Source organism: Larimichthys crocea, chromosome III (assembly GCF_000972845.2).
Source record: "Larimichthys crocea isolate SSNF chromosome III, L_crocea_2.0, whole genome shotgun sequence".
Taxonomy (NCBI): domain Eukaryota; kingdom Metazoa; phylum Chordata; class Actinopteri; family Sciaenidae; genus Larimichthys; species Larimichthys crocea.
The window spans coordinates 31,918,977-31,938,374 of NC_040013.1; the positions used below are offsets into that span (position 1 = coordinate 31,918,977).

At 42.6% G+C, this 19,398-nt stretch overlaps 1 protein-coding gene across 1 annotated transcript in view; it reads left to right on the forward strand.

Annotated features, from left to right (window-relative positions):
- Nucleotides 1-5,648, forward strand: part of LOC104922960 (zinc finger SWIM domain-containing protein 6) — a 44,255-nt gene extending 38,607 nt beyond the window's left edge. The window contains exons 11-14 of the mRNA XM_019259868.2: nucleotides 1,314-1,471; nucleotides 1,607-1,770; nucleotides 2,870-2,951; nucleotides 3,047-5,648. Of these exons, the coding sequence (XP_019115413.2) occupies nucleotides 1,314-1,471; nucleotides 1,607-1,770; nucleotides 2,870-2,951; nucleotides 3,047-3,912 (1,270 nt within the window). The 3' untranslated portion in view covers nucleotides 3,913-5,648. The remainder of the gene's footprint in view (nucleotides 1-1,313; nucleotides 1,472-1,606; nucleotides 1,771-2,869; nucleotides 2,952-3,046) is intronic.
- The last annotated feature ends 13,750 nt before the right edge of the window (nucleotides 5,649-19,398 follow it).

Below are 19,398 nucleotides of genomic sequence, written 5' to 3' on the forward strand. Positions count from 1 at the left end.
ATTTTGAGGAGGTTATTTTTCAGCAGGCCAGGCCTCTCAAGCTCCTATCCAATGGAGGCCTCTGGGTCTCTGGTGAAAACCAAACAAAGACAGGAATGTTGATGAGGCCTCCATCTTTACCCAGGGCTCTTTTTTTTTTTTTTTTTTTTGCTTTGCTACACCCCAGGAATCTTCCAGAAGGCCCCAGTGTGGTGGAAGCTTTTAGCAGCTCTTTAGATGTGTGTGGAGTGAACCCGGCTGTTGCTAGGGCTTCCAAACTTCTCCGTTTTACACCGACTGTCAGTATTCACACTTGCGCGCATCTCGACTGCGTTTTTGCCACCTCCTATCTGAGAGACGAGCCCGGCTTGTGCCCTCTTGGGCAAAAAAAAAAAACAAAAAAAAAAACTGAGTGATGAAGAGGCTGTTTTTGTACATGCCTTCACTCAGGTGGCAACAGTATCACATGCACTTTGCTCTGAAATTGAAACTGGCATTTAGCATCACATTGCTTTTACCAAGCGGCTTTGATGTGTTTTCAAAAGGGCAGGTGTGTGCGTGTCTGTCTGAGCATGTGTGCGCACGTGTGTATGTGTGCTGGCTCTTTTCATTCATGTGTGTCGGTATTTGTTTGATGTGTGTCCAGCCTTACGGGGCTGGAAGGTGAATTCCTTAATTTCCCCGTGGACTCAATTAGCTTTGTGATTGGCTGAGAGAAGGCCAGGTTGTGCTGTCTTCTGAAGGAAAGAAGACCTTTGAAACTGAGGTGGGAGCGGAGGGAAGAGAAGTGAAGCAGAATAGGAGATGAGCCGGCCACAGTGGTAATGGTGGTGGTGCTCGTGGTGCTGGAGAAGACTTGGCCCTGTCAGTATTATTATAATGAGAGAGAGAGACAGTGGTGAAGCTTCATCCGCTAGCAGGTGTTGCGCGGCTCTGACTTCATTATGACCAATTAGAGTGAAGAAAATACTAATTATACCTTGGTTTCTAGGTGATTAAATACTAGGTTGGAAGTAAATTGCAGGGATAGGCTAACTGTAATCCCCCTGTGATCACTAAAGTCATTTTCATTTTGAAGTCACTTTCAGACCATCATAATGAAGACTTTGTCTGTCTGTACAGTATTTTTGTCTGTCTGCTCGTTACTTCACTGTGATTTTGATGTTTTCTGATACTCCCCATTTCTCTGTTATACCTTTTCTAGTTGATGTACATTTAAAATACATCAATATATTTAAAGTATTCTGCAACAATCAAATTTTATATCATGCATTTAATTCAATCAAGCCGCAGAGTAACATGCTTGGATCCCATTTCCCTTGTTTCTCTGTCAGGTTGCCGGTGTTGGAGTCGACAGCCTCGTCCGGTGACCTGTCGCGACCCCACCACATCGTGTCCGTGGTGCCCAACCGCTACCCGCGTTGGTTCACCCTGAGCCACATAGAGTCTCAGCAGTGTGAGCTGGCCTCCACCATGCTCACTGCTGCCAAAGGTGCACATATATATCACAAAACACACATGTTGTAGACAGAAAAATGTCCATACTGCTCGAGTTAGTTATATGCATATAAGTGCAGCAGTGATCTCTACCTGAGTCCTAAAGCGTTCCCGTATAAATTCCTTCTAGGTGACAGTCGGAGGCTCGAGACTGTGCTGGAGTCCATCCAGAAAAACATTCACTCCTCGTCTCACATCTTCAAACTGGCACAAGATGCGTTCAAGATCGCCACTCTGATGGACAGCCTGCCTGACATCACACTTCTCAAAGTCTCTCTGGAGCTGGGACTGCAGGTACGCAAACATGCCCACGTCTGGAGGGGTTATCACGTCAGGTTGTAAATGTGTGTAAATCAGACCTTGCTATTTTTAAGGGTTTAGCAGAACCACCATGAATGCCCAGGTTAAAAATGTTTGGTGTTACATTTAGTTTGTGTGATAATTCTACTCTTATCAAATCTATTCTATTAATTCATATCTTTCTGTAGCAAACTATTTGATCATTCTTCTACAGGAAAAGCTGACAGCTCTTGAGTCTAATGTAAATGCCATAACGGTTGAGTTATGTTGAGAACTGTTGGAATTTATTCTGGTGTTTTTCAAAAAGTTGTGGTATCATGGTCTTGGAATAGAGGGAGCATCATGAGGGAGTGGTATTTGCACTGCAGGGTGCACTCGATTGTGTGAAATGACTCCATATTCTACAGCCATTATGCGACCATGCAGAGCAATCGCCAGACCTCATGACTCCCATGAGATGTCTACCATACCATTACAGATCGAACTCTGTGTATCCTTTTAGCTTTCTGAAATTTTTGAAACGACTTTATTTAAATGCTGCTTTTAAAGAAGAATGCACACTCTACATACAATCTTTATTATATTGGATGATTTTATAACTGACGCATAGACCTGAAATGTAAAAGAAAGGTGTCAGGAAGCATTGTTCAGTTGTTTTATTCTTTCTTCCTTGACATCTGTCAAACAAACCTGTACTGTTGTTTTTAACCAAGCTGCTCAGGAACAGGCTACATCCCTCGCAATGTCCCCATACGTCCCATTATTTAAGTTCTTTCTTTGAAAGTTTGCTTTGGGGTTTGTCATCCTCATAGCAGCTGTGTCGCTCAACCAGTTCCAAAATACCAACGTGAACTGAAACAGAAATAAGGTTTTAGTATCTTTGATCAAACATCAACTGCAGAAAAATGAGCCTATGTTTGCTGATTGCTGGAGACATAATACAATCTTTGCCCTCACAGTTCGTCACACATACTGTGGAAGTGACAATTGAAGTAGGTAACAAAATATACTGATGGTGTCTTCAGTGTGAGTGGTAGAGCTATTTAAGTTTCTACAACTCATCACACCTGCTTTTCTTTCCCGTCTTCTTCAGGTGATGAGAATAACTCTGTCCACATTAAACTGGAGGAGGAGAGAGATGGTGCGCTGGTTAGTCACATGTGCCACTGAAGTGGGTAAGTGAGCCTGGCTGACTGTTTCTGTTTGATTGTGCCAAGATGTTCTTAATCCATTCATCTTCCAACTTTCTCATCATTCTGTCCCATTCCAGGTGTGTACGCCCTGGACAGCATCATGCAAAGCTGGTTCACCCTCTTCACCCCCACAGAAGCCACCAGTATCGTGGCCACCACTGTCATGTCCAACAGCACTATCGTCCGCCTCCACCTGGACTGCCACCAGCAGGAGAACTTGGCTTCATCTGCTCGAACCCTCGCCCTGCAGTGTGCCATGAAGGACCCCCAGAACTGCGCCCTTTCTGCTCTTACACTCTGTGAAAAGGACCACATTGCCTTCGAGACAGCCTACCAGATTGTACTGGATGCAGCAGCAACAGGGATGAGCTACACACAGCTGTTCACTATAGCACGCTACATGGAACACCGCGGTTACCCGATGAGGGCGTATAAGCTGGCCACGTTAGCCATGGCTCATCTGAACCTTAGTTACAACCAGGACACACACCCGGCCATCAACGACGTGCTGTGGGCCTGCGCTCTTAGCCACTCGTTGGGGAAAAACGAGCTGGCTGCCGTTATCCCCCTAGTGGTGAAGAGCGTGAAGTGTGCCACCGTGCTCTCTGACATTTTGCGGAGGTGCACGCTGACGACGCCGGGCATGGTGTCGGCATTGCACAGCCGCAGGAACTCTGGGAAACTGATGTCCCTGGACAAGGCGCCACTCAGGCAGCTGCTGGACGCAACCATCGGGGCCTACATCAACACCACGCACTCACGGCTCACACACATCAGCCCGCGCCACTACAGCGAGTTCATCGAGTTCCTGGGGAAGGCCCGGGAGACTTTCATGATGGCTCACGACGGACACATTCAGTTCACCCAGTTCATAGACAACCTGAAACAGATCTACAAGGGCAAAAAGAAACTAATGATGCTGGTGAGAGAGAGGTTCGGCTGAGGGTGAGGCAGGGGGTCGCCAAAAGCTCCCCTCCCACTCTAGTACTTTTCTATTAACTTGAGTCTGCCTTTTGAACTTCTTTTGGACTTATAAAATAGACAAGTAAAAAGAGGGATGTGACTTGTAGAATGAAGCAAAAAGAGAAAGGAAAAGATGACGAAAAAAATCAACAGAGCCACACGCGGTATTATTGTTCTTGCTGTTGTTATTGTTATAAACATTATTACTATTATTATTATTAATAATATTATTACTACTATGTGTACAGAAGTGTTTTTATTTTTCAGAAGAGAGGAAATTTGTCATGTTGTGAATGTTGTGTGTATTTCTCTACATGTGTGCGAGAGGAAAATGAAAAGTGAAATGGCTTTTTTTTTTTTCGTTTCAGTTTTGTTCCTTTTTTTTTATTTTTATGATTTAAAGCATCTTTTTTTTCCCCTTTTTTTTAAATGTATATTGAGTTATATGTTGTCAAGTGGCTGAAGCCCTTCTACAATAGCGCTCATGTAAAAACAAAAAAAAAAAACAAGAAGAAGAAGAAGAAGAAAAGAAAAAAAAAAAGACAACAACAACCAACGTCTCGGCATCCTCAAAGAGAAACTAAGGCTTTAAAACCACACAGAGCACCTCCCTCTGTCCAGGTCCTCACCGGTGGGTGCTGGGCAGCACTGCACAGCTTAGCTCGGCTCAGCACAGCTTGGGTTAGCACTGACAGAAAGCCGCCATCAGCATTTCTTTAGACACAGCAGTAGCAGCAGCAGCAGAAGCAGCAGCAGCACTTGAGCAGCCATTAGTTTTCTCTGGGTCCCAGACATCAGCTTCATTACACACAACAATGCTCTTAGTTAACTCGTGTTGTTGGAATCTTCCCCACCTCCGTAATGACTACCTGTTTTAAACAGAGGACATTGTGCAGGCGCTCCAGTGATGGCACATTAGACAAAGATAATGAGTATTATTGTTACATTAATGTAATGTAGTACAGCTGTGATTTTTTTTTTAACAGCCCAAGTTTGACTAAATGACCGTTCTAGTTGAAGTAGATACCCAGAGGGAGACGACTACCTCATGATACGGTATTGAACCTGCTCCCTTTTTTTTTTTTTTTGTTATTTTTTGTGGCTATCATGATATCTATGATAGCTGACAGTGTTAATTAAACAGTGAGACCAAGGTTATGAGGAGATGTGGATTCCTGCTGAGGTGTTTCTGCGCTCGGCTCTGCTGTACGTCACTGCCCTGGCATCGGTACTTAACACGCCCCCAAAAAAATTGGCTCTAACACACTTAGATGATGTGTCAGTATGTCAGTCCCATTCTCATCTCTACAGCCACCATTGTACGGTATTTTCAGACTAGGCCAGTGTCATTTCCCTCTGTGCATGTGAATCATAGAAATTAGACTTTCTACTGTTATAGTTCATTGTGTGGAACCTTCAGTAATTGTCAACCAGAACGTTCTCAGGGATTTCTCTACACAGGAAAAAAAAAGGCGGAACAAATGAACGACTGACTACAGGAAAAAGACAAAAACATGACACAACATGAGCGAGCATTTATTGTACTCTGTATATATGCCATAGTATATGTCTGAATATGGAGGATCTGAAAGTATATGTTAACTAATTTATACAGAGTATTCTATGTAATGTGAAATACTTGAAGCCGCTGTAGTTTGCTCTCTCTCTCGCTCTCCTTCTCTCTTTTGTCTTCTCTCTCTCTTTTTTTTTTCTTTCCTCTTTTTGTTGAAAACAGAACATATCAGAAGGACTAGACTGACCTTGTCGTTGGCTTTTTGGACTCACAAGGCCTCATGTGTTCATACTTGAGACGCTGGATCCAGTCAGAAATGCAGCTTGAGTCGAAATTGTGATGGCGGAGAAAAACATTGTTGTTCATTCCTGCTGACTAAAGCATAGAAAGAGGGGTGGAGGTAGACTACTTCAGGCCATTGGTCGATAAATGTTTGAAAACACAATACAGGACTTCTTAAAGTATTTAATTATGCATGTAAGCTGTTGCACTAGCCTAGTTTTCCATAGGATCCTATGGGAAAAAATAACTATAATGTGCTTTATACAGGAGCTAATTGGAGATGAATCTGGTTAAAAATGATGTATTTTGTGTGCGGCCTTACATGCATTCAAGGACATCTCTTGGCTGAAGTCTGCCTCGTTTTGCAGCACTATAACCCTTGTCAGAGTAACTTCATAGTTGTGCAACTCAACAAGCCTCACATTGATAATTATGCACAGGTTCAATCTAGCTAAGATTAAAAAAAAAACCTACAAAAAAACAAGTCTCCTCAGTTCTCCCTTTCATTCAGCGCAGAATTTCCAGTGTCTCCTCTGCAATGTTCAGCTGTCCTATCATTACTTGCCTTTTTACCTTCTTTACATGTCTGATTTTTTTTTTCTTTTCTTTTTCTGTGCATCTTTTTCTATCTTGTGTTCATTAAAGATAAAAGCAGCCTTTTCTCTTGCCTTGTCTTAACGCTTTAAAGTAACCAAACAGGAGATCTATCTAACAACCAAACGCGTTCTAAGAGGTGAGAGACAACCCACCTTGGTCCCAGCTTTAGTGTCCTTAATTAGTAAGTGAATGGCTGTGTAACTCATGCTTTAACAAAGCAATTCCTCACGTGTGTTTGGTGAAAAAAAAAATACGTTGTCCAGTGTCTCTTGTTCTCTTCAGAAACAATTTCCTCTGAGTCTTTCTAGCTGGTTTTCTTTTTTTTTAGTTTTCTTTTTTTTTTTTCTTTTTTTTTGTTTGTGTAGGAATCTTCTGCTCTCCCATTTTATTTATTACAATGACCCATGTATACATGCTTATGAAATTAAGATTTGATACACCGATATCAATTTATTTATGTAACTAAATCACTGTTTTATAATCTTGTTAATGAGTCAATAATTGATTTTTTTGTTTTTGTTTTTTGTTTTAATAAAAGTTAGTTTTTTTGAAATGTATATTCACGTCCTCTGCCGCCTTCTTTTTTTTTTTTCCACTCCTGACACAGGAAACACTGTTTTTTTGAGCAGCTGCACTTTTGTCTGTCATGGATCGTTATGGGACGCGGCCTGTGAGCTTGAAGGCGCGTGTCGGTCGGCGTATCAGTGAGTGCCGATCAGTCAGGACGGTTCAGATCTCCATCAAACAGGGGTGTCAGAAAAAGGCAGGGAAGGATCACTCTCACTGGCAGCAGCTTTCACGCTGTCATCTCAGGGCGAGCTGACGAGGAATATGAAATGTATCAATTGATATTCCCATGGTCTTTGTAGCTTCTGTCAGGCAGCCAGGCTCAGCCAACCACAATAACCTGTTTACATGCATCCAACACTGACTGTGGTGCCACAGGATGACTAAATCAGTGTATGTAGTTTGTCAGGTGTGTGTGTGTGTTCGTATAGACACGTTTTTGTGTGTGCGCGTCTTGTTTGCATGCCTCTCTGTCTGTCTTCCTGCAAGTGTGTGTGTGTGTGTGTGTGTGTGTGTGTGTGTGTGTGTGTGTGTTAAGGCCTTTAGGGAGCGAATGGGAACAGGTGGTAGCTCCAGACTACAGGAGCTCCTGACAGCAGTAAGGTCCCCAGACTCCCATCCCCTCATTAAACATTGACACAAAAACACTGCAACTGTCTGTGTGTGAACAGTAATGAAGCGCAGGCGGCTACACCGGTATACACACTGCAACTTAGCACAGCACGAGCTCTCAGTCCACGTCTGTGTGTGTATGTGTGTGTTGTCCATCTGTGTGCGCTCATTAATGAGGCACATTTGTCCATAGAGGTGTCCACTTAGATATTGAGGAATTCGTCAGGTTTAGCAACAAAAGCACCGTCTGCTGTCAGAGGCCAGACAGAACTGTCCATTTGTTATGTGATGGATGCATGCCCGTGAGAAATACTGCATGTGTGCGTGTGTGTGTGTGTGCGTGTGTTAGAGCATAAAAACACACGTGTATGTGTGTATCCATGCAAGTAAGCGTATACTTGTTCTTGTGTGTCTGTGTGTGCGAGATCACTTCCTGTGTGTCTGACCTGTGCTCAGGTCCCTGCTCAGTTCCAGTTGGTAATGACGTCCCTTGGGTGTAGCACGGTACAGCAGCCTCCTCCGGTCTGTCTCACTGTATACTCCTAATGACATCATGATCACACACTGGCCCCTTTCATGCCAAAAGCCCTCTTCCTCACCGTCACCATCAAAACTCCTATATAGAGCATTCAGTCCCTCTCCTCCACCATCACACACACACACACACACTCACTGCACCATGGCTTCACAACACATCAAGGCCTTGACATTTTATTGTAGAACTGTAGGCTATTACTCATTATAGTTTCACCTATAGAGAGCATATTTAAAAACCAAAAGCGGTTCTGAGTTTCAAATGTGCTTCATATGACAGATTACAGTGGCGAGCGAATGCTGCAAAAGCATTTCTTATGTTTTATCTTTACTTTTCACGTGGCATTTCCACAGAATGTCGCTCTGTCCTCCTCTTCTTCAACATATACATCTTACGTTGAGTACAGGCTGTACAGGCTGCAGCTGTGATCAGCAGTTTTAATATTGGATTAAAGTTTAAAGTGGGTTGGGCAAACACTTTATCTCGCCAGGCATACTGTGGACAGTCTACGCGTCATGAAAACCCTGTGTAGCTTGGTAATGCAGTTGATGGTTCTGAAGCATTTGCTTTCTTTTGCACACATGCAACAGAATTTGGAGGCTAAGTGAATAGTTGTTTCTTATTCTTTGTATTGTTAAATGTTGTATCGACCTTGTATGCTATGGTTTAATGGCAACTGACTTAAGAATTGGCATGAAGTAGACTTAAATGCATTACTTTGCAGCCTTTAATGCCAATTTTTTTGGAAATTTGGTTAAACTCTGCACTACATTTAGACAGAAATTCTTTAAACTTGCTCTGCAAGCATCCATGCAGAAAATAACAGAAAATGAAGTAGCTTCTCCCTCTTTACAACTTTATAAATGCATAGATATCTCAGGTTCAAAGCATATTTAGGCATCTATGAAAATGCTTTGGACCCCAGATTATTTCAGAATGTTATCCTCAGACCACCCATCTCTAACTCTCAGTAATTTTTCAGTATTGGTGGAGTTGAACTATCCAAGAAATGCCCACAGCCTGAACATTTACAGGATCTGAGACTGCAGTTAATGTTCTTCTACCACTACTGCTTTCTGCAAAAGGTCCAGGGCCTTTGTGGTGCATCGAGCTTGCTATCATTACAGGAGTACAAAAAAAGGATCATAAGCATGTGTTCTTCAACACAGCCTGCAGCATCAGCCCGGCTACCACAGGGACTGTCTTCCTTTCCTCCTCTTCTTACAGAAGGCCTTTGGAGTTTGATCTCCTCTCTCCCCCTCCATCGGCCCCGAGGCGTCTGATTAAATGCTAATTAAAGCCGTTAGCGCTGCTATCACCGCTGCTAACTCCTCTCTCTCTGTCACAGAGATTAATGCCCCTCGTTCATCATCCCACCTCGCCCAGCCTGAGTACCTGCCCAGCTCGCAAAACCTGATCAAGTCATCAGCCCCAAAACCTCTCTCCTCCGCTGCCTCCCACCGCATGAAGATGGACGAGGGGTTTAAATTTTAATTTGAAAATTGCCCTCAATTACTTCTGCGGCGACCACTTGCTGGAGCTTCTCATGTGGTTGAGTGGAAAGGGGTTACAGCAGCGGGTCAGTGGCCTTGATGAGCGATAAGGGGACATTAATAAGAAAGGCAGAGGTTCATTTAAAAGCAGAAAGGACAGTGGGAGCAGCTTTCTCATTATTTAACTCCCCCAGCTTTATTTAAAGGACTTTATTTAAGGATACCAAGTTAATGTGTCCTCCAGGACAGACGGTTAAAGCGCCTGACAGAGTGAGAAAGTTACAGCCATAACTTACACCCTGAGCACACACTGTGGTGCCATCTTTTTTACCTCTTTTGACATTCTCGCCGTTTTCAGGCAGAGCGGAACGAGCCTTGGAGGGACATAAAATGTTAGAACAAAGTTACACACATCATTTAATTTTATTCTTTCACAATTTCTGGCCCACAAATGTTTTATTGGTTCCAATATCGGTAATCATTATAAGCTATTGGAAGATATTGAGCTATGTATAACAAGTCAGCCAAATGTCATTTGAACTACTACCAGATCGGGGGAGCTCTGCCCGGAAATATGCAGCTACTCTGCAGGGCCTCATCTGGTGTTTGTTTTATGCATATCATTTTATCTGAATTGCACTCATGCCACTTGCATGATAAGGTTTTCCTCATTTTCAAATACACCTTACTGCAGATAGGTTGATGCTAGTGCTCAATATCAGCAGTTTTTTTAAAGGTCTTCTGGCATGAATGTCAGCATCTTATAAGTAGGGTGGGATTTTATTCACAGTTTGGTGACAAACACACCCTGAGAAAAAAAACTGACACAACTTTTATCCCCACATTATGCCTACTTGCCAGCCTGAGCAACCAACTTGAACCAACAGTGCTGTCATCCAATTAACAAATATACAAAGATTTACACACCTGCAACCTGACTGTTCCCACCCAAAAATATTCTCACTTCATCTCTCATTGTTATTGCCAACACTCTGCCGGATACTGTCCAAAGGCTCTAAATCTGACTGCCAGTGTTTATAATGTCACTATGAATACTGAGAAATGGCGGAAAACCCCACTTGACTCCCCCTTTCCTCTTGTAATATGTTACATAGACATAAAACACACTGCCTACTTTGAATTTGAATTCAGTATGGCAACGGAGAAAAATGTTACTTGGGACTTTGATATAGACACCATAGAGATGGAATTTGAGCTGAAAATGACTTCATGCCAGCCTCCACATTCTTTTATGCTTGCAAATAGCCCTTAGTACCAAACAGAGCTCCAGATTCCAGGTAATGTGACATTTAATAGTGTGTGCAGCATGCACAGGTTCTGGGGCTGCACTGCAGGAATAAACAACACCATAGTCAAGGTTAGCAGGCTTCACAGGAAGAGATAGCTTTAACATTCCATCGCTGGTTGATTAAAAGCCTAAATGAGTAACAGCGTGATGTCCCCCACTCACTCCATCATCCAGTCCGCTTTTTTTTTCCTTTTTTTTTCTTTCCGGCAGCAGCAGGCACCATGCGTCCGGCAAACGGGAACAAAGAAGGGGGAAGAGAGACAGAGAGAAAGAGGGATGGAGCGACAGGAAGAGGAGAGAATGAGAGCATATATCAAGGCCGTTTTCAGTGACATTTGTGCTCTCGGTGTGGAGAGCCACTATGAATATCAATATGAACCCATGGAGAGGAAACAGTCTTTTTTTTCTTCTCACTGGGCTATTCATGCACACAAGAAATCTATTCAAGTCAATGTAATGGCCAATCTCTGAGCCTGTGCATGGGTGTGTGAACAGTGCAGCCTCGGCTCTACATCTTCTCTCTCTCTCTCTCTCTCTCTCTCATGAGTGTGGCTGGGTTTGTATCAGTGAAAAACACTTTATGTCAAGTGCAACTGTGGCGAACACTACAATATGTAAATCAGATTGGATTAAATGCTTGCATGAGTAGAGCTCGACAGCACCAATCAGCAGCAGCTACCAACCAACAGTTTTCTCAGTATAATTTTTGGTGTTTTCACACAGCCTCTCCTCTCCTCTCCTCTCCTCTCCTCTTCCTCTTCCTCTTCCTCTGGTGCTCAGAGATATAGAGTCAAAGGGATGCAAATCTACCCACTTCCTTCCTCCCTTCCCCCATCTGCAAACACAGATAGCCCCAGGCCAGTCCCAGGCCTTTCTATATGCAGAACCAGTGACAGGAGTTACGCATCATTCTCCCCCTGTTCCCTCCCTAACAAGCTGCGAGCCTCACTCTCACTAGGCTGCATGTATGAAGCTGTGTGATTGGTTTGGTACGGTAATAACAATACGGGAATAGTGTGCTGGCTGCCTCCTCCCTTTTGCATGTGGATCTTTACCGCCTCCTCTCTCCTTCCCTTCCCTGCTCACCTTTTGTGGGTGTATGAGCGTGTGCACGCTGTATCTGTGTATGTGTGATTGTGGACTGTTGGCTCCAGGCTTATTACTTTAAGTTGTCTCCAGCCCCAGCACTAATCCCCATCTTCTTCAGGGAGGGATAACAATAATACAACAAGATCCAGAGGTACTAATGAAATCCTATCAGGTTCCTGAGTCTGAATGTCAGAGAGAGGGAGAGAGGAGACCGTGAGTGTATGAGGTATTGATTGAACAGACACCAAAGTAAGAGAGGGAGATAGAGGGGGCAGTGAGGAGGAAGAAAGAAAAGCAAGGAAGTGTAGTCACGAAGAGGGAAAATTGTTACTGGAAAGCAAGTGAATAAACAGAGAAAGAGTGAGGCTTGAGGAGGAACATAATCAGAGAAGGAGAGTGAAAGGAAGTAGAAAGTGGAGAGAACTTATGCCAAAAGAAGAGATTAAGAGTGGTTGCCAAAGTTGGGTTTGAGTGGAGACAGAATGTTTTCTCTTCAGTGACTGAGCATGCAGCAGCTACAACACATCAGCTCTGACTTGAGTAGGTTTCAGACCCAGACCAATTCTCCCTCTGCGTCTCCGCCAGACCCACCATTCGCCCCTGGGATTGAATTAGGCCTGCCCCATTATACAGTTGCCATGGGGACCCTGACACCTCCACTGACGAAGTGAGAGCCACGCAAGGCTGAGTTGCTGATCAGAATATGTGTGTGTGTGTGTGTGTTATGCGAGCGTACACATGCGTTTGAGTCTGTTACCGATATGTATGCCTATTAAATCCTACATATGTGTGTGTGTAGGTATCCCTCGCAAGTTATGAACAGGTTGAAATAATTGGTGCCTTTACAAACCTTCAGCTAATAAACGCTTTCTCTTTTTTGATAAAATGTCAACTTTTCGTGTGGAAAAAACCCAGCTCAGCTTTGTGACAGTGTTTTCTTTTATATATATATATAAGGAAATGGCTTTTTAAATTGTTCATTTAATTTTAAAAGCTGAAAATGAAGTGTCAGCCATTAAAGGAACACTATGTCCTTCAGTTTATCTAAAAATGTACAACAGTTTGGAGACAAACAATCTCAAAGAAAGAAAGAAAGAAAGAAAGAAAGAAAGAAAGAAAGAAAGAAAGAAAGCTGGCAGCTAGATGATCACCATGGTTTATGATTGTGCTTTGGGTACGATCACCTGTGAGAAGCATGTAACGCTTCACGGCACTAAGTCACACACCACCAACTTATTTTAGTAAAACCGGATCCTATTTCATGCAGAAAATTTCTACGCAATGTTGCTTTAATCCCAAATTCCATTAATACAAACAGGTAAGTGAGGTCCACAGATATTTTTCCCTTGGGAACTCTTTTATTTGACACAGAACACCATGAAAAGATCTCACACTGGGCACCCACCACCTCACCTCAAGAACCCAGGCTACCCATTCAAACTCTCAAAATAACTCTTTTCTACTCCAAATCTTGCCGCATGATATTAACGGGCAGTGAGCATTAAAAATATTAACTCTGCAGAGATACATGCATACAGTGGAATTCACTATTTAATGCAAGACTGATCCCCTCTATAAGAAATATGATAAAAGCTCTCTTTTACAGTCTAAATGTAATTGTAATGGTACAAGTCTTGAAGAAAAATTCTGTTAACATTAATGAATAAATATATATCTTCATTTAAAATAATCCAATACAGACTAGGCTGTTTTGGTTTCATATAATGATAATGTGAGAAAATAATTAGTGTTTGAATTCTTATCACCGAAAAGGATTTAATAATCTTTCTTACTTTCATAACAATAAAAAATGAAATTCCCACAGACCCGCAGCAATTATGCCAACTGACATGTCACTCAACACAATACTGTTCACCTTCTTCTTCAGCTGGGAGTAGGGCTGGTTTGTTGGTAAGGTATGTGGATGGGGAAACAGGGCTGCTGAGCCTGGAGCTGTATCTGTTGCCTGGCACCAGACCAGGGCTGTGACAACTGATTTAGTATGAATAGCTCGCTAAAAGTTTGCCTGCATTGATTAAATATCGGCTAAAAGAGGAATGTAAACTCTCAGCAGTTCCTGTGAAGATATTAAGTAACTAATGTTAAGGGAAAGTAGCCTATTTCACTGTGGACTAAGTCATCAGGTTCATTTTCACCACTCACAGACCGCACCCATCTTTCTTTGTATATATTTGTATATATTCATTTAAGGAAGCCGGGTTTTTCTTTCTCAGAAAGGTGATGTTTCATCGGCACTCCTCACACAACGAACCGGTTGTTCAACAGACATTTTGACTTGTCACAGCAGGAAAAACACAGGTGGACTTACTGTAATAACAGTAACAAAGGCTCAGTTCCATTAAGCGTCCCATTAACAGAAACGCACAATAGCAGGACCTCCCCTGAGTGGAATGCAGCTCTTATTAATACACCTGTGTGCTTCCTGATATGACACGTCAAATTGTCTGCTGTGCAACCAGTCCATTCATTCACTACTAGCAACATATTCTATTAAGGATAATAATTCTAATAATTTAGGCCCTCTGGACTTGTTACTTTCCAGTCTCTAAGCCTGTATTACCTGTTATTCTGACAAGAAACAAGCTGAAAATGTGGCCTTGCCTGTTAATTCATCCAGAAGACACAAAGCAACATAACCAACAAACACTCAGTTAAGCTCACTAACTACTGAACCGAAAACAGTCATTTGTGAAGGATAAGCTAGCCATCTATTATGAATTTAGTTGGATAAAGATATTGTTTTGAAAGACCTATCTGATCACCTACAGCATATTTATGTTTGTGACTAAGGGCTCACATTCAACATGTAGCACATTGTAAATAAAGTAAATGCATCATTCTTTTGCAATGAAATAATCTAAGTGAGTCAGTGGGTGAGTGTATCTTTGCACGTCCACAAGTAAACTGACTGAGAAGGGATCATTACAGGAAGTCATTCAGTTCAGTTGGTTCCACCAAAAGTTGGAAAAGTCTTTTTATCGAAATATTTATGAAAGACACAACAATAAACTCTGTCTGTGTGCTGTTTGGCACTGGGCAGGCGGCTAACAAATGCTTTCCCCAGAGAGAAATGGGTCACATCCAACAACAAAAATCAGCTGAAAGACGCTAAAATTGCTCCCAATATATCTGGGAGGAACCGCAGAGGTGGGTGCTAATTAGCTACAAACAACCCTCTCACATTATAGGTACTCATTTGTCCTGTTGTTCAACATTTATGCATCTTAAATAATCCCACATTCTGGCTAATACCACACCCATCATCATTGTTGTTTGTGATGAGGATTTAGGTGTCCTCCAAACAAGCCAAAATAACCAAGTCTGTGTGAGGATGTACAGGTGTGCTGTGTCCAAAATGAACATTAAAGGATTCCAAAATAAGTGTTATTTATTTTGTTTAGTTGTTTTAGGATCCGAAATGTGGAACACTGGAAGAGTAATTTAAGTCCCTAAATTAATCTTCTATAAATTGTTTTTTTCCAAGTCCCGATGGCATGCAGACACATTTTTCGCTTGGACACTGCTCGTATATTTCTAAAAAATTTCATTGCCTCTCAATTCGTTCATGTGTATTTTATTTATTTCTCTAATTTTACTCATTTCCCCTGAGAAAACCTGAGCTACAGAGATCTCAGTTACTCAGTCATAACACTCTCACTGCTCACGCACATACACACACACACATGTAAACAACTGGATGGATGCTGAAAACGGATACCCTGTCTGTCTCCTCACATTGGAATTTTGTCACCAACGCCGTTCTAATGGATGGCCAGAGAAAGGATGCCACCCACAGCACCATCTGGCTAATGCCCCGTCCTCTGCTTATGAATTACGCTAAATTGTGCCCAAGAGAGAGAAGCCACATGTTCATTATGAAAGCTGCAGGGGTATTAGAGATCCCCTGAGTCGCACCAAACGAGCTGCATGTCACAGGACGGCGTGACACACAACACGGTGCCATGAAGGGGGGGAAAAAAAAAAAAGACACAACCTTCTCCGGATTTAATAGGATGCATTCATCAGGCAACCTTGACTGAGTTCTGGCGGGACTACTTTCCTGTAGTTTCAACTATGATGGACTGTTCTGTTAAGTAGTAAAATATGTTTGTTTAGGCTGTTTGGTAAGTTTCACAATCTTTATTTAGAAGCCATCGTAGGTTGAGTGAAATGAAGAGAACTGCACTGATGGATGTCAGCCCCAACACCAAGTGACACCTGGACCTGAATTGAAACACGGTAGCCATTTTGTGGAAAAATGCTCACAACTGCAGCCAGTGTACCCAAAACCACCATTAGGTATCTTTATCTGTGTCTAGACCATCATGAGACCAGCCTAACAGCATCTGTCAGTCCCTGCAAAAACCTCTCTGGTGCTATAAAAGACCAGGGGCCCCTCAGTAAAGGAACAGAGACTGAAGAACCCAGTGGGGACCCATAGGAAGGTATGGAAAGAAATAAAATGTTTTGCTGTAATTTTTTTTTTCTTTTTTTACATCTCACCACCGTGTGTGCCATGCATCGCCATGCAGGCAGATGGGGGAGGTGGAGGTGGAAATAAAACATGCATGAGTTGCCTGCAGCCCAGGAAAATAATTACTGTCATTTAGCAGACATGTAGAGGAGAGCAGCGCAGCCCAGTCTGCCCACAGTATACCGCCACACCGCCTGCATACCGATGAACTGGAGAGAAAACGGAGAGGGAGGGACACGCTGAGTGGGAGAGAGTTTTGTGAGAGATGGCACAATGTTTCCTTGTTTGATGGTAATAGATGCCGCAGTTTATTTTAGGGATGTTTTCATATGTCACTCACAGCTGACAGAACCCTCACAGTGTTGCAATCACAAGAAATTAAACAAAGACACTTCTTCTTCATCTTCTTTTAATCCTAACTTTTTTCATGTTTTCTCCTCTCATAGTCCCCGACATGGCTCTACACATTATGCAGCACTCTTCTGGGTCCAGTAGTCTCAAATGAGGAAGAAGTACAGTATATTTCTCCAAAGATCAGAGAAAAAGATTTGACCTCTGTGTCTTGGCTGAGACTAAACCATGCACTCCTCCTCTCTCTTTAACTCCGTCCCTCATTTCTTCTCTCCCTGCTCCTCCTTTTCCTTTACATCTGTCCATCTTCTTCCTTTTGGTCTCCCTCGTTCCCTTCCTTTTGCCTGGAGTCAGACCACAGTACAAATTTATAGGAGGTGGAGGGATGCCAATGGAGGTCAAATGCGTGAGCGGCTCCCCGTCTGCCTCCCCTATCATTCTTTATAGCTGATCTAGTGGCAGAGCCTTCATTACCCTGAATTATACGCTGCGATTATTACCTCTCCCCCCCGGCCCATGCAGGACGGCCCTGGCCTTATCATCTTATCATCTTACCCAGGAGGAACGTAATGCGGGAACTCTTGATATATAGCGCAACATCTGCCTTCAACATGACTCCACTGCGGATCTTTGAACTTAACATCCTCACATCCACAGTGTGTGATGTATGTGGTGTATGGCTGGGATCACAGGCGTATTTGTGGGGAGCTAAAATGGGCTGCAGAGGCATATTGTCTGATGGGAGTGTTAGCATTTCATGTAGATCGGCACTGTTAAATACTCTATATTTAATTACACTTACTGATCCCTGCATTATTGGAAATGATAACTTCTACTCTGGCACTAAAGCAGAAACCCACCAAGGTTTGATCCATGCCCTGTAACTCAGTCTGTCTGCTTTCCAGAAGTTTCACCACACATCAACTGTAAAAGTGTCTCAATGTGATTGAAGTGTTTGAGTGTAAAATACTTTCCTGTTGGCTCCTTAGATGCAGCGGCCCCTACATGCTTATTTGTAGCCCTTTTCGGCTTCCCATCTGTTTTTGATGTTTGAGGGAAACCCAGCGATGACCCAACTGCAAAGACATCTGCTTACTAAACTGAAGACTCACCCTCATTGTTCCTGATTTTTGATTGCTACAAATTATATCCTGAAATTCAGACAGTAAAAAAATCACCTAAAATTGGACTCACTTTGTTGTTGCTCCTTTTCTCACCAAACAAACCTACCATTACACATGTTTATTACCACAACTGAGGTGCCGGTGTGAAGCTTGATAATCTGGGAAATCAGCGGGGTGTTCAGATAGCAACACGCTTTGGCAGTCTTGATATATTGTACTTTTTCACAACTCATATTCGAGTGGGCACACTGAGAGAACCTGCACTGTATCGTGGTGTAAATATCAATGCAGGCACAGAGGGGGGTAGCAGACAAGGCCTGGATGACACATGCAATGCAGTAGGCTTCATCATCACAGCTACAGATCAGATATTTTTCTGGGAGTTTGCAAAAGTTTTTGCCTCACAGGTTTTTCCTGTAATAGACACATAGAACCCAGTTTCTTTGTTCTAGTCAAACCTCAGTAGTAACAAATGCACACCAGGTGGAGCTGAGGGTGAGGTTATACTGTTTTTTCCACCTGAATGTGTTATCAACTAGTGGTATACTATAAGTCATATTCAAGACCTGTACTTAAGTAAAGACAGCAGCACAATGTAGAAATGCTCCATTTCAAGTAGGAGTCAAGTAAAGGCCTTGTGTTTCTAATATTTTGTCCACCAGTGACACTTTTCAGTGTAGTCTAACATAATTCAATACATTTGAATTAACACCTCTCTGAAACCATTTCAACAAAAACTAAACATTAAAATCTTCATTAAGGTGTGTGTATAGGTCTGAATTTATTGACTAACAGGGGGTTCAATTTACAGAATATGGTAGAACTGTAATATAAGTTTTCATTAGTTTTACAGAATATGGTAGAACTGTAATATAAGTTTTCATTAGTTTGTAATTAACTGAATTGAAGTCATTGTGTGTGTGTGCGTGTGTGTGTTTTTTCCTTAGCAAGGGACAAATTAAACACTGTATCTAGATAGTTTCTCCTTCATACTACAAAGGAGAAGGTGAAGTGAGGTAAAGTAGGTTGTAATCTGCACCCACATCTCTGGATGCCACTAAATCCTACACATTGCTCCTTTGAAGGTGTACTCCAGTGATATAGGCAAGGCAAGACGATTGCCTGTAGCACATTTCATTACAAGCAGGCTTGCTTTGCATTCAAGGGGTAACAAAAAGTAACAAAGCAATAAATACAAAAAAAATCCACCTGGAGAACCCACATGTACAGTAAACCCCCAACACAAACATGCACTGACACTAGGGCTGTCAAATTAATTCCGATTCATTAATTATAGAAACAAAATAACGCAGATTAATCGGGCTGCATCCACTATCGGAATGAGGAAACTTCACCCCGCTCTCAAGCACAGTAGGTGGCGGTATAAAAGAAGAAGACTCGGGCTGTGTGGTACCTGCTGGTCGGGGATACGCTCCGCCCACACCTGCTCTGTAAACATGCTGGCTGCAACACCTGATGCAGCCAACCTCACCAAGACA